The 12,929-nt window shown below is 40.2% G+C and overlaps 1 protein-coding gene across 1 annotated transcript; it reads left to right on the top strand.

Moving 5' to 3' along the window:
• The first annotated feature begins 455 nt into the window (after positions 1 to 455).
• Positions 456 to 7,748, top strand: LOC132564757 (uncharacterized). The gene is given in 9 exon segments (XM_060229386.1): positions 456 to 477; positions 1,103 to 3,010; positions 3,053 to 4,162; positions 4,165 to 4,405; positions 4,688 to 4,891; positions 5,044 to 5,274; positions 6,076 to 6,153; positions 7,234 to 7,387; positions 7,671 to 7,748. Coding segments are annotated over 8 exon segments (3,849 nt in total). The 3' UTR covers positions 7,289 to 7,387; positions 7,671 to 7,748.
• The last annotated feature ends 5,181 nt before the right edge of the window (positions 7,749 to 12,929 follow it).

Below are 12,929 nucleotides of genomic sequence, written 5' to 3' on the forward strand. Positions count from 1 at the left end.
CCATGACATACGAGTTATTGATCAATCCAAGTCTTCTGAGGCAACAGTTAACCCATGACATACGAGTTAATGATAAATCCAAGACTTCTGAGGCAACATTTAACCAATGACATACAAGTTAATGATAAATCCAAGACTTCTGAGGCAACAGTTAACCCATGACATACGAGTTAATGATCAATCCAAGACTTCTGAGGCAACATTTAACCAATGACATACAAGTTAATGATAAATCCAAGACTTCTGAGGCAACAGTTAACCCATGACATACGAGTTAATGATCAATCCAAGACTTCTGAGGCAACAGTTAACCCATGACAAAGGAGCTAAATGACCAATCCAGGACATCTGAGGCAATTTACTCATTGTAAATTATCAAGCCATTGCTTCAAATTTGATGATTTGTTGAATTTATCATTGTTTCACATCATATTAAAAGCAAAGGTCAATTAAAAATGAATCTTGGATCCGTGAACAGTATTTGATTAAGCATACCTGGGATTTGAGACATGCAATTTGATACCATTAGGAAAAGTTTATTCTAAACTTTGAACTAGTGTTTTTTTTAAAGAACTTGAAAAATTGACCTCTTAAATGTAAATCAAAAAGTCTAAGGCTTCACCACTGTTTTAACGTTTTTAAAGGCAGTTGTCTAGAATACATGCACAAGTTCAGGTTAAGTCACAATATTTTAATAAACATACCCAGTTACAAAGAACAACAAGAAGACAGACATCAACAGTTAAATCAGAAACATTTATTTAATAACATTACAATTGATCATGACAACATAGCAGTCAATTATCTCGCTTCCCCTGAACAGACATTTTATGCTCTTCCAAAACCAAAAAATCGAACAGTTCATTACAGATGGAGCTTGACTTCTTAACAGATTGAGTGGTCACCAATATTTGGCTACCTTGAAGGGAGATAATACACCCAATAGTTATTTGCTGTGCACTTAGCTGTTCGTTTGTTAGTTGTTTAACATCCTATCAGCAGCCAGGGTCATCTAACTAAGGACCTGATATATGATTTTATTTTAAGTATGTGGGCCAATCCAAACCTTTTCATTTAACAATTATTTTTTTTCCTGTTACAGGACTACATAGGAGTAACTTATATAGACAATGGCTTAAAGAGGCTGATCCTGTCAAGTATCGTCACTATTTGGAAAAGCAAAAAAAGCGAGTAAAAGAAAAACGAGATAAAATAAAAAGAGAACTTAAAAAGACAAATCCAGACCCTGAAGTGGTTAAAGAGAAAGAAAGAATCCTTTCATTGCAGAGAAAGAGACAAGAGAAATATGAAAACAGAAGAAAACAGAGTGGAACATACTTAAAGAAATCACGAAAAGAGAAAAATGCATGTATTATTGAAACCAGGGCAAAAATTCTGCAAAGGAAAGAGTACAATCGGCAAGCAAAACGCAATGAACGTGAAAGAATGAATTACCAGAAGAAAGAATGGGTCAAGAAGAAAGACAGAGAGAGAAAGCGTAGATCAAGAGAGAGAAAAAATATTTCCAAGGCAACAGTTACAGAAGTGCAGGATAAATCCAGTACACCCTTCAGAACAAAAAAGAGTGAATGGAATATTACATCTAATGTAAGAAAAACACTTCCAAAGTCCCCAAAGAAGTTTGCCACAATCTTACGCAATGTAATCAAAAACTCCAGTCCACAGCAGAAAAAAGTAAGGAAAACCATCGCTGATGAGTTCATCCATGTTCCAGAAGCTGGCCTAAAGGAAATGAAGAAGACAACTAAAGGAAAAAAGGCCTTGGTAGTCTTGGCAAGGTCTCTTGTAGTTAGATACAGAAATCTTAGCAAGCGCGCAGTTGCTACAAAACTGAAAATTGACAGAAAAAACCTAACAAAGAAAACTAAGAAAAAGAAAAGAAAATCACAGGATGTCAATAACTGCATAAAAGAGTTTTATAAACGATCAGATGTATCACGAGTCCTTCCAACGAAACGTTACGCCACCAAAGAGGGTCCTGGTTATTTGATGCAAATTTCCATCAGTGAGGCCCATGCTAAGTTCAATTTAGAATCATCAGTCAAAGTTGGACTTGGGCGTTTTGCAGCCAAAAGACCTAGAAATGTGAGAAAGCTTGCAGAAAAGTTTCGAGAGTATTGCTGTTGCGTTTACTGTATGAACGTCAGAAATAAACTATTAACATTAAATAGATGTTGTCCAAAGAGCAAAAAGGTGTCATCTGAAGGATCATTACTAAACATTCTACTTTGTCGGAAGTCTGACAATGAGAAATTTTTCAAACAGAAATGTGTCAACCGAGAATGTTCTGCATGCAATAATTTTGCAGAAACATTGAAAAACTACTACATGGACATCCCTGAGGAGAAAACATTCACATGGGTAAGATGGGAGTACCATAGCCAAGAGGGGCAAAAGAAAAGGATACTCAAGACAAAGAGTGGACAAAAAAGGGTAATATTGGAGGAATTCATTCAAGACATCTTACAGCCATCACAAGGAACAACATTTGTTTCCCACCTACACACTGCTAAATGGCAGGATTTTCAGTTTTCATTGATTAAGAATACCTTGCCAGAACAAACCCTCCTTCAAGTGGTAGATTTTGCTAAAAACCGAAGCATTAAGTATCAGGAAGAAATCAAGTCAGTATTTTATACTGTTGAACAAATCACTATGTATCCTGTTGTTTCTTACTACCACACTCAACAAGGTGTTGTCAGAGAAGCAGACATTGTTATATCTGATGATCTAAACCATGATTATCATGCTGTGGATTATTTTCAGGAGAAAGTTTACATGGATTTGAGTAACAGGATAGGAATCCCAGATAAAACTATTTTGTTTAGTGACGGTTGCAGTGCACAATTCAAGTCAAGAGGACCTTTTGGAATATTGGCCAAGATGGACAGAAAAGTGAACAGGAACTTCTTTGGCTCTGAACATGGAAAAGGTGACTGTGATGCAGAGATCGGAGTGGTAAACAGGGCCTTAGATAGAGCTATTACAGGTAAAAAAGTGGTTATAAACAATGTATTGGATATGTACATGTACTGCCATGAAAACTTAGAAATTGATGACTGTCTATCCAAGAGGAGGTTTTTCTACATTCCAAAATCAGAAATCCAAAGGCAAGGAAAGGAGAACCACACAAAGACTGTGAAAGGAACAAGGAAACTTCACCAAATAATAAACAACTCACCTGAATTGTCAACACTACTTGTCAGAAATCTTTCCTGCTTCTGCGAGTCTTGTCAGATGGACAGCCAAGGATATTCTTGTGTGAACAAAGAATTTGTTGCCCCTTTCAAAAAAATTTACCTCACTAGCAATTCAGGGGAGCCTGGAAGTTCAAAGAATATTACAGAAAGTGCTTGTGATGAAGGAAAAAGACAACCAAGTCAGAAACAAAGCGCCAACAAAGAAAACAATTCCAGTAAAAATGCAGCCAAGAGCACCAAAGAGAAGAAACCATCCCCAAAAAAGAAGACAAGAAAAAGGACCAGAAAAGCACTTCAACTGGTAAATGTAACACCTGAACAATTGTCCATCGAAGGGGATGAACGTGTGCTTTTCTTCAGAAACACTCTTTCCAGCCTCCAGAAATCATCATCATTTGATGAACTTCAAAGAAGATGCTTACATTTAACAGAAGACAAATATTTCCGAAGATGCCATGTACAAGTGGATGATACAGTAACAGTGGTCCAATCAAAATTGGTTGCTGATAAGGTGGCTCTAAGGTTACTGCCTGTAAATAATGATCTAAGCAACAGATTGCCAGTCAGAATTACAGGTGATGGAAACTGTCTGCCCAGGTCGGTCAGTGTCGCATGTTTTGGCAATGAGGAACACCATGAAGAGATAAGAGTTAGGATTGTAACTGCCATGTGCCTGGGGGAAGAATTGTATACCAACAATGACAATCTACAACAAGGCTTGGAATTTCCCAAAGGAGAAGGTGATCATCTAAGTGTCACATACACTATGATGTCTCAACTGTACACGGCAGGCGATAAAATCACACCATCTGTAATTAAGAGAATTTTTAGAGCAGAAGCTATGGCGGTTGTTAGAGACAAAGAGTGCATGGGAATATGGCAGCTCTTTGCACTCGCTGATATGCTAGGAAGCACAGTCTTTTCTGTTTATCCAGACTTGGGGGACCAGTACCCAAAGCAGTATTAGGTCTGGAAATCAACCCTCTTGTTCTGCGACATAGGAAGCCTCTGTTCATTATGTGGACATCCACTAGAGAAGATCTACAAAAGGAAAATTGGATACCAAACCACTTTGTTCCTCTCATCCAAGTTTGTGGTCGGAATGAGAATTTCACAGATGACTCTGATGAAAATATTGAGTTGGATGACAGTCTCCTGGATACATTGCTTCAGACAGTTACTGAGTAAGTAATAATTGATTTATAATCATAGGTACTATATTTATATTTTGACTAATAGGCATTTAATCGAGGTACACACAGAAATACAAAAAGGGTAGGGATGTACAAACAGCCAAACATCAAAATCAAAAGGGTAGGCATGCACTGATTGAGATTTTTCTCCGTGTATTGCAGTTTCCCCTCCACTTTAAGACCCTGAAAAATCTGTCAATCATCATACCAGTACATTGTAATATCAATAAATATAAGTTATTCCTTTATACAAAGATTTTGATTTGGTTTCAGTTCACAGGAGATGGAAAGCCCAATACCAGTAATAGCCTGTTCACAGGAGCTGGAAAGTCCAATACCAGTGATAGCCAGTTCACAGGAGATGGAAAGTTCAATACCAGTGATAGCCAGTTCACAGGAGATGGAAAGTCCAATACCAGTGATAGCCAGTTCACAGGAGATGGAAAGTCCAATAATAGCCTATCAGGGAAACCATCAGTAAGTAGACTCGGAACAAAAGATAAATTCATTAATTTGCCAGATTTTTCTCTACCTTAACACCCTTACAAATCCTTCAGTTTTTATACCAGTACATTGTAATATTAATAAATGTTGTTCCTTTATACCTAATGATTTTGATTTGTTTTCAGTTCACGGTCTTTGGAAAGTCCAATAACAGCAATTTCACAGGCAATGGAAAGTCCAATAGCCAGTTCACAGGAGATGGAAAGTCTAATAGCCAGTTCACAGGAGATGGAAAGTCTAATGGCCAGTTCACAGGAGATGGAAATTCTAATGGCCAGTTCACAGGCAATGGAAAGCCCAATAGCCAGTTCACAGGAGACGGAGAGTCCAATAAAAGCCTATCAGGGAAACCAACAGTAAGTAGACACAGAACAAAAACAAAAACCATTGATTTATAATGTGCCTGTATGACCTGACTAAATTGCTCAAGATATCTATGAACAGTTGAAATTTGTAAGGAATTTTGAAATGCCGATCACCATACTAGTTCAGTACACTACTAGTGTATTCATACATATTATAGTCCTTTTTATATCATAAGTGCTGTATGAAAATAGCCATTCAAATTTTAGTAGCACTAGCTAGAACCCCCAGTTTCCATTGTGCTTGGATTGACTGGTTAGTGATCCATACGCATTAGCACACAACGCACACCATGCAGATATGTTACAAGCTAGCTAGCATACTACATAGGATGTCTAAGGATCAGATGGTGCATATACTACAACATGTGAAGTAAATACTGTATACCTGGATATTTTCGCCTTTTGAGGATGGAGAGAATACAACAGGAAGGAGAAAAGTTCATTTTCTAATTACAACTTTTTAAAGTAGATGAAAGTATTTTGCGTTTTACCAAGGGGGAAAGTATCCAGTGACGAAAATTTCCGAGTACATGTATATACATTAAATTATATCATAAACTAACTAGATGTCAAGTGAAGATCAAAAGCAAAGCATTGTGAAAGCATGCAACAGTGCATAATATATGTAACTGAGTTTAGATACTGTTAATGTACATTACAATATCCAATCCATACACCAAAATTAAGACAAAATGTCAATCATTATTTGAGTAAGACAAACATTCCTCATCCTACTTTGTGAATTAAAATGAAGGATTACAATTACAATGATGTCATGTTTTGTAATTGAAGTGTCCAGAGTCCAGCAATCATTGATGATGAGAATTTAGCAAGTGTGGGTGAACAGAATCAAGCAACCATGGACAACAGGTAATTGGTGTCTCCTCCCACAATTACATCTTTTACCAGTACCATCTCATGATAGATAATTGTTGTGTCCTTTATGTACTCAAAACCAATATATATTGTTATTATTCTAACAAAGTGAACACATGAAATTAACAATGAATCATACGAAGTCAGATTAAAAAAATTGATGTTTTTTTGTCAGTTTGATAAACGCTGACTATGCAGTAATTAATATTTTGATATCAGATATATTATATATTAATGCTTCCAGTTATTCCACTGGGCAATTTTTACTTATTGCTCATGGCAAAAAATCGTATCCTGCTGTTGTAAGTATATTGTTGGCTCCAGTTTTTTATGGTTACTTTTTCACTTGAGTAGACTTCTAAAGATCTACAGGACAAGTGGCATCATTGAAGATGTTTATTCTTTTGGAACCTCTGGTCTTATTCTCCTTGTAGTTTTGCAGGAAGTCTCCATGTAGATCTTGCCTTTGTTTCAAGTCTGCTCTTGTGTTGATTGTACTTTCAGTTTGTATTACAATTTCATTTGTATATTCTTTGTTCTCATTTGTTTCCAATTTTATACCCTAGCAGTCAGGGAAAAGGGTTTTAATGGTCTTGCTTTTAGTGTATGTACAGTTAATGTTGGCCTCAATTTTAAACAATTAGAGATCAATGTAAGTTCATGTTTAGTTTGCATTATTTAAAATGGTGCCACCCAGTAATATATTTGGTAACATTTGAACTAAATAATAAAGTGGAATAATATAGGCATAGTGTTTTATAACAATTAATCTTAGTCAATTTCAAAACTGTGTTTTAGAGTTCTACTTTGGAGACAGCTTTTCAAATTTATTGCGATCAAATAATATTTAACATCCCATACAATTCAATTCTTGCTGATTTTTGAATGGTCATTTATTGTTTTACAATTTACATATCAAGTCACCATTATTTAAAATCGCAGAAAGTTTATCAGTACATGTGAAGAGCATATAAATGTGCAATTTTCCAGCTGTGTTCTAATTTCAACATAACTATGCCATTACAGGAAAACAATTTTGCAACCTGTGAAGTGTTTTTTATGTTGCTTTTTTAGGTGTAGGAATGGCCGTTTGTCTCATTCTTTGAGAAGAAAAGAGGGGGTTGGGTGATGGGTTCATTAAAGCATGCCATCATCACCGCTGATATTTTATCTAAATTGGACCCCCCACAAATTGAGATGTATGGATCCAGAATGTTATACAAATTTGGTAAGACTCATTGCATTATAAGAATGTGAAGGTACTGGATCTAAAACCTCATTTAAAGTTTGTTCCTAATCAATTATTGCTTATAATCATAACTTACCATGTACCTATCCTTGTTAACTGTATATATTAATACTGTCTCCTAATCCCTGAATAAGTGCAAAATTTTCTCAGTCTTTCAACAATGTTTTTTTACCAAAAATAAATTATTCAATATAGGGCTCTAAATTGTATGAATTGTGTTTGAAATTTACATACTTATTCTTCTCATTTTTTTTACTTGCAGAAATGGTGTGAAGATGAGAACAGAAGAAATAATGAAATTCATAAATTGGAAATAAACTTTTGAAGAAATACATAAAAATGGATTTATTTTTTACTGTTTTGAAATTGTGCTATACAACCCGAATACGTTCTATCAATATGAAAGAACATTCCACTCTGCAGATGCAGCCATCAACATACTGAAGTTAAACATAATGGGTAACACATAGACATTCAAAACGATGAAGGCAAGCCTGTGTGCTCTGGAAGAGTAAATAATGCCTGCCTCACATGCAACACCAGCCATGTATTTATAGGTTAAATCTGGTTTCAAAGAGTGCGACAACTTGTACAATATCAAGCATTGCTTAATGCATTAATAATGTATTATTTTAAACACAGAAACGCCATCTCCATCAACAAGATCTTAATGACTATACATCTTGGAATTTCATGAATTTGACAAAGTTCTGTCAATACAATTGTGTTGATGGGCTGTTAAACCTAAACAAACAACAAACCTGAAAATAGAGTTCCGTCATCACCTGACATTAGCGTAAATTGTTCCGTCATTACCTGACATTAGCAACAAATAGTTCCGTCAACTTCTGACATTAGCAACAAGTTGTTCCGTCATCACCTGACCTTAGCAACAAGTTGTTCCGTCAACTTCTGACATTAGCACAATTTTGAAACCACAATATCTCATCATTGATATAAGAAAGCTTCAAGATTTAAAATAGTTTTAATGTCAAATTTTTAGATTTTTTATTAAAACATATTTTTAAAACTGAAGCTTATAAGAGATTCATATGAATGTGTATATCATCCAAGTGCTAATGTCAGAATATCCGTCAAAGATTCCGTCAAACATGACATTAGCACATGGAAAATTTAATTTAATCCTAAAATGCTGATTTTATTGATTCTTGATAATTTTTTTACATAGTATTGATTTATTTTGGTCATATTTTCAGGTGATGTTAAAAATAAATGAAATATATTCACTTCAAAAACATTTTTATAATGGGAGTAAATGGTACACTTTCGTATGGAATATGTCGTATGTAAGAAATAATTTTTGATCCGCCCACTAGACCTCTACTAGACTTTTCAGTAAGTAAATTAATTTTTGAGACATGTAGATACAATGTATAGAATTTGTTGCAAAAAAGATAATAATAAAAAACCCCGTGAAAATTCAATGAAAACTTCATGACAATACCTCAAATTAATGAAACTGCGATGAATTATTGTGCAAGTTTGTTTCACTGGGTCTAAGAAAATTTCACTGCTTTGAAATTCTCATGTTATTGCAAGGAAATATTTATTACAGTGTAAAAATTAAATCATTGTCCTTACTATGTTTGCAACATTACAATTTCATTGAAATATTCACAGCAATGGAAATACCAATGTTGCTTCTTTCTGCACATTGCCTCATATTTCTGAATTCATGACAGTGAATTGAGGTTTTTTAATGTAAAACCAATTTTCATGATGTAATACTTACCATAACTTTAGTATGCAAATACAGTACCTACACCCATCTTTGTATCCCAACAACAAAAGATTCAAAAGAAAAACAATCCCGCCCTCCCTACGATCCATGAGCCATCACGGCAGGAACGCAGAGTGATCTCCCTTCCTCTAATAACCTTTATGGCATAAACCCCACAGAGGGGCAGCCAGGCAGATAAGGAAGAGGGGAGGATAGGGTGGGACTCCATAAAGTTATGGTAAGTATTACATCATGAAAATTGGTTTTACATTAAAAAACCTCAATTTCATTTCAGTAATAATTACCATAACTTTAGTATGCGAATTCGTCTTACCGTAGTGGTGACTAGAAGCCAGGCAGCCCCTTCAGCACAACCAAAGTAGTAGGGAGGGAGAACAGAGTGCTAAAGTGAAGGAAGGGACCTCTCTGTGAAAGAGCAGGTGTACCCACATGCCGCCGTACGGAAAGACATGGCCCGGGGCTAACGAGGAGGCCCAGCCACTGACTATGCCACCACCAAAGGTCCCAATGAATACAGGCCTTCTGAGTGGGAAGCTAGGGATCACAGATAAAAATCTGTTAAGGTATCCCTGCCCTGCCAGAATACTGCAGACATGACCTCCTGAAAGGAGGACTCATTGAGAGAAGGGCCCAGGATGAAGCAAGGGCCCTGACCTCGTGAGACCGCGCTTTCGCTCTCGCCCGAGCCAGATCATCAAAATGCTCGTAAGCATACTAAATCACCTGGCAAACCCACCTGGAAACCAACTGGGAGGAGATATCTCGTTGCCCCTGTTTAATGGGCAAAACAGACGGGATCGAGAGCCCCGCCCCTCCCTGGTTTTATCAAGATAAAACCTAAGAGCCCGACAAGGACAAAGCAACCTATCTCGCTCCTCCGAGCTAGTCACAGCCAGGATCCTGATGGGATCGTGCGAGAACCCCGGAACCTGATTCTTCGCTAAAAACAACTCTATTCATAGCAAAGCCTCTGATTAGGGCAGAAAGAGAGGAGGACTAACCGATCTCCTTCCTGCCATAACAAGCAAGAACTCTGGCAATAGCTGTACGATAGCCAGCAATAGTGCCAGGTGGCAGATAGCGGTACCTAAACAGAGAGATTAGGAAGTCCGCAATCAAATGCAGAGGCTTCGAATGAATAAGCTTCCTTGCCGACACACCAATCACAGAAGATCATCCAACGTGACTGGTAGACGGCAGAAGAGGAAGCCCTGATTGATTGCTCAATGCAATCTGACACCTCTTGAGAAAAGCCTGCCTTGGCGTGGCTTCCAGAGATAGCCTCAGCGCGTGAAGGTGGAGGATCTCTGGTCAAGAGTGTGTCGTTCTGGGCCAAGGCTGGCGAAGGAGATTCGGTCTGGTGGGGAGAGCCAAGGGCTCCTCCACCAGAAACGACAAGAGCTCCTGAAACCAAGCTTGCCTCGGCCACAGAGGGGCTCTCAGAAGTAAGGAGCAGTGATGCTCCCAGAACTTCTGTAGAACCCTGCCCACCAGGTTGAAGGGAGGGAATGCATATGCATACGTCCCTTCCTATTCCAGAGAAAGGGCGTCCACAGCCCACGCCTTACGGTCTGGGACCGGGGAGACGAAGGTTAGCAGCTGGTTGTTCAGGGAAGTGGCAAACAGGTCTATAATAGGTCTGTCCCACGCCTGATAATTCCCCTTGAAAATCAAGGGACACAGCTGCCATTCCGTCAACACCGGCTGGTGGCGCCTGGAGAGTGGCCACCAACACACTCAGCCTGCCAGAAAGATGCTTGACCGCTATGGTCAACTGCATGTCCTGGCAGAGAAGATGGATGTGGATGGAGAGGGCACACAGGACATGAGACCTGGTGGCCCCTGTCTCTCCAGATACGCAACAACTGTTGTCGGTAGCCACACTTTGGACTGCAGGATACCCCTAAAGGACTGCAGAGCCAAATGAACAGTCTCATCTCGAGTACACTGATGTGCTCCGAGAGTTGTTCGCCAGACCACTCCCCCAAGCAGCATTGGCCATCGAGGTAAGCTCACATTCCTGTCATGAACGCGTCCATGAACAGGATCATAGAGGGGATAGGCTTGGTCAGAGGTACCCCGTGGAAAACGTTCTCCTGAATGGTCCAACAGCAAGAGAACTCCCTGACCGACTGGGTAAGCGGGCCTCCTGGATGACGGAACCCAGTCAGACAGGAGGAACATCTGGAGAGGTCCAATGTGAATCCTCCCTAGGGGGACCACATATGCCAAGGAGTTGAGATACCCCAGAAAACTGAGGAACCAATGTACCTGGACAAGCGACCAAGTGATGAAAGTCAGAGCCAGAGCCCTGACCTTCTCAAACTTCTCCAGAGGTGGAAGGGCTAAGCCCCGAACCATGTCAAAATGGTTCCCCAGGAAGAAGAAGTCCTAATACGAAGGAACCTCTGACTTCTCTCTGGAAGGAATGAAGCCGACTCTGAGCAAGAGTTTCAGGACCTGACGAGTGTCCTTCACTAACGATTCCCACACCAAGAGGCATGAGGGAGTCGTCGAAATAGATGTGGACGTCTATTCTGCATGAGTGAAGGAAACACCAGCAGCAACTTGGTGAACACCAAAGGAGCTGTCGTGAGCCCCAAGGGCATCTCTGCCTTGGCAGCATGGTCCCTACTTCCTCCTGGAGCACCCGTGCCCTTTCTGAATCCCCGGGAGGAGGAAAGAAACAAAAACGGCCAGGAGGCGAGGGACGAATCCTGAAGAAGGGGAATACCTAGACCCTCCCTGACCACCAACAAAAGCCCAAGCGTCCTCTGTAATATCCTGCCACTAGGAAAGGAAAGCAGAGAGATGTCCGCCCACAGGGAGTTCCGGATGGGGCAGATCAGCCCCTGCCAGACCAGAGAATCGTCTGCCCACCCGGAGCCTGAGCCTGCAGGAGAAGGACATGAGCCCGGGAAAGGAGAACCACCGTCCACCCGGCCATACCCTTCGCCTTTCGCGGCCAAGAAGCAGAAATAGTCAGGAACCCTTCTTCTTGCCCCCAGGAGGTTTCATACCCTTCCTACCCTTCCCCTTGTTGTCGTTGAAGTGAGGTAGGGACTTGGGCTGTGCAGAAAACTGAGCAGCCGAAGACTTCGCCTTCTTCTTAGGAGGCACTGACCCCTGCGAGTCACTGGCCTTCTCAGCCTGAAACCTCTTCACCAGAAGTGCTGAGGCGACCGAGTCCTCCTTCATATCCTTCTGAACCCAAGGAAGAGCTCCCCTGAACAGGGTAGAGCCCTAGAAGGGGGCATTCAACAAGCGGAAACGGTAGGGTTACTGGACTGGGCGGAATTTCAGAACTGAAAACTGCCTAGCCAACACGGCATTGACGAGCAGAGAACCTGCAAGGCTGCCGTGTCCTGTATGTCTGCTGTTCTGTCTCGGATAACCGACACTCAGGCAAATTGGATACCCTGTATAGACAAACTGTCAGGAAGTCTATGTATGACAGAACTTGGATGGAGAGGTGCAACATTCTCTCCATCCTGTGGTGCTCTTTGGGATCGAGCACCACCTGGTCCACTGATTTGCCGGGCCAGGCAGCCAGCTGTCTCAACTCCAGCTGTGCTGGTTGAGAGGCCAGCTGCCCATCATGTGTGGCATAGTCGGAAGCTGAAGCCTCCGACAATTCACCAACACTGAGCTGCAGACCGACAAACCCGGGAGCACGGGTAGAGAAGGAGTCCTTCTCTAAAACCGGAGCCCGGGCCGTGGCCAGAACCGAAGACATGATATTGCCTTCTTGCAGAGACC

The sequence above is a fragment of the Ylistrum balloti genome, unplaced genomic scaffold (assembly GCF_031769215.1).
Source record: "Ylistrum balloti isolate Yb309-2 unplaced genomic scaffold, AGI_CSIRO_Ybal_v1 Utg372728, whole genome shotgun sequence".
In the NCBI taxonomy this organism is placed as follows: domain Eukaryota; kingdom Metazoa; phylum Mollusca; class Bivalvia; order Pectinida; family Pectinidae; genus Ylistrum; species Ylistrum balloti.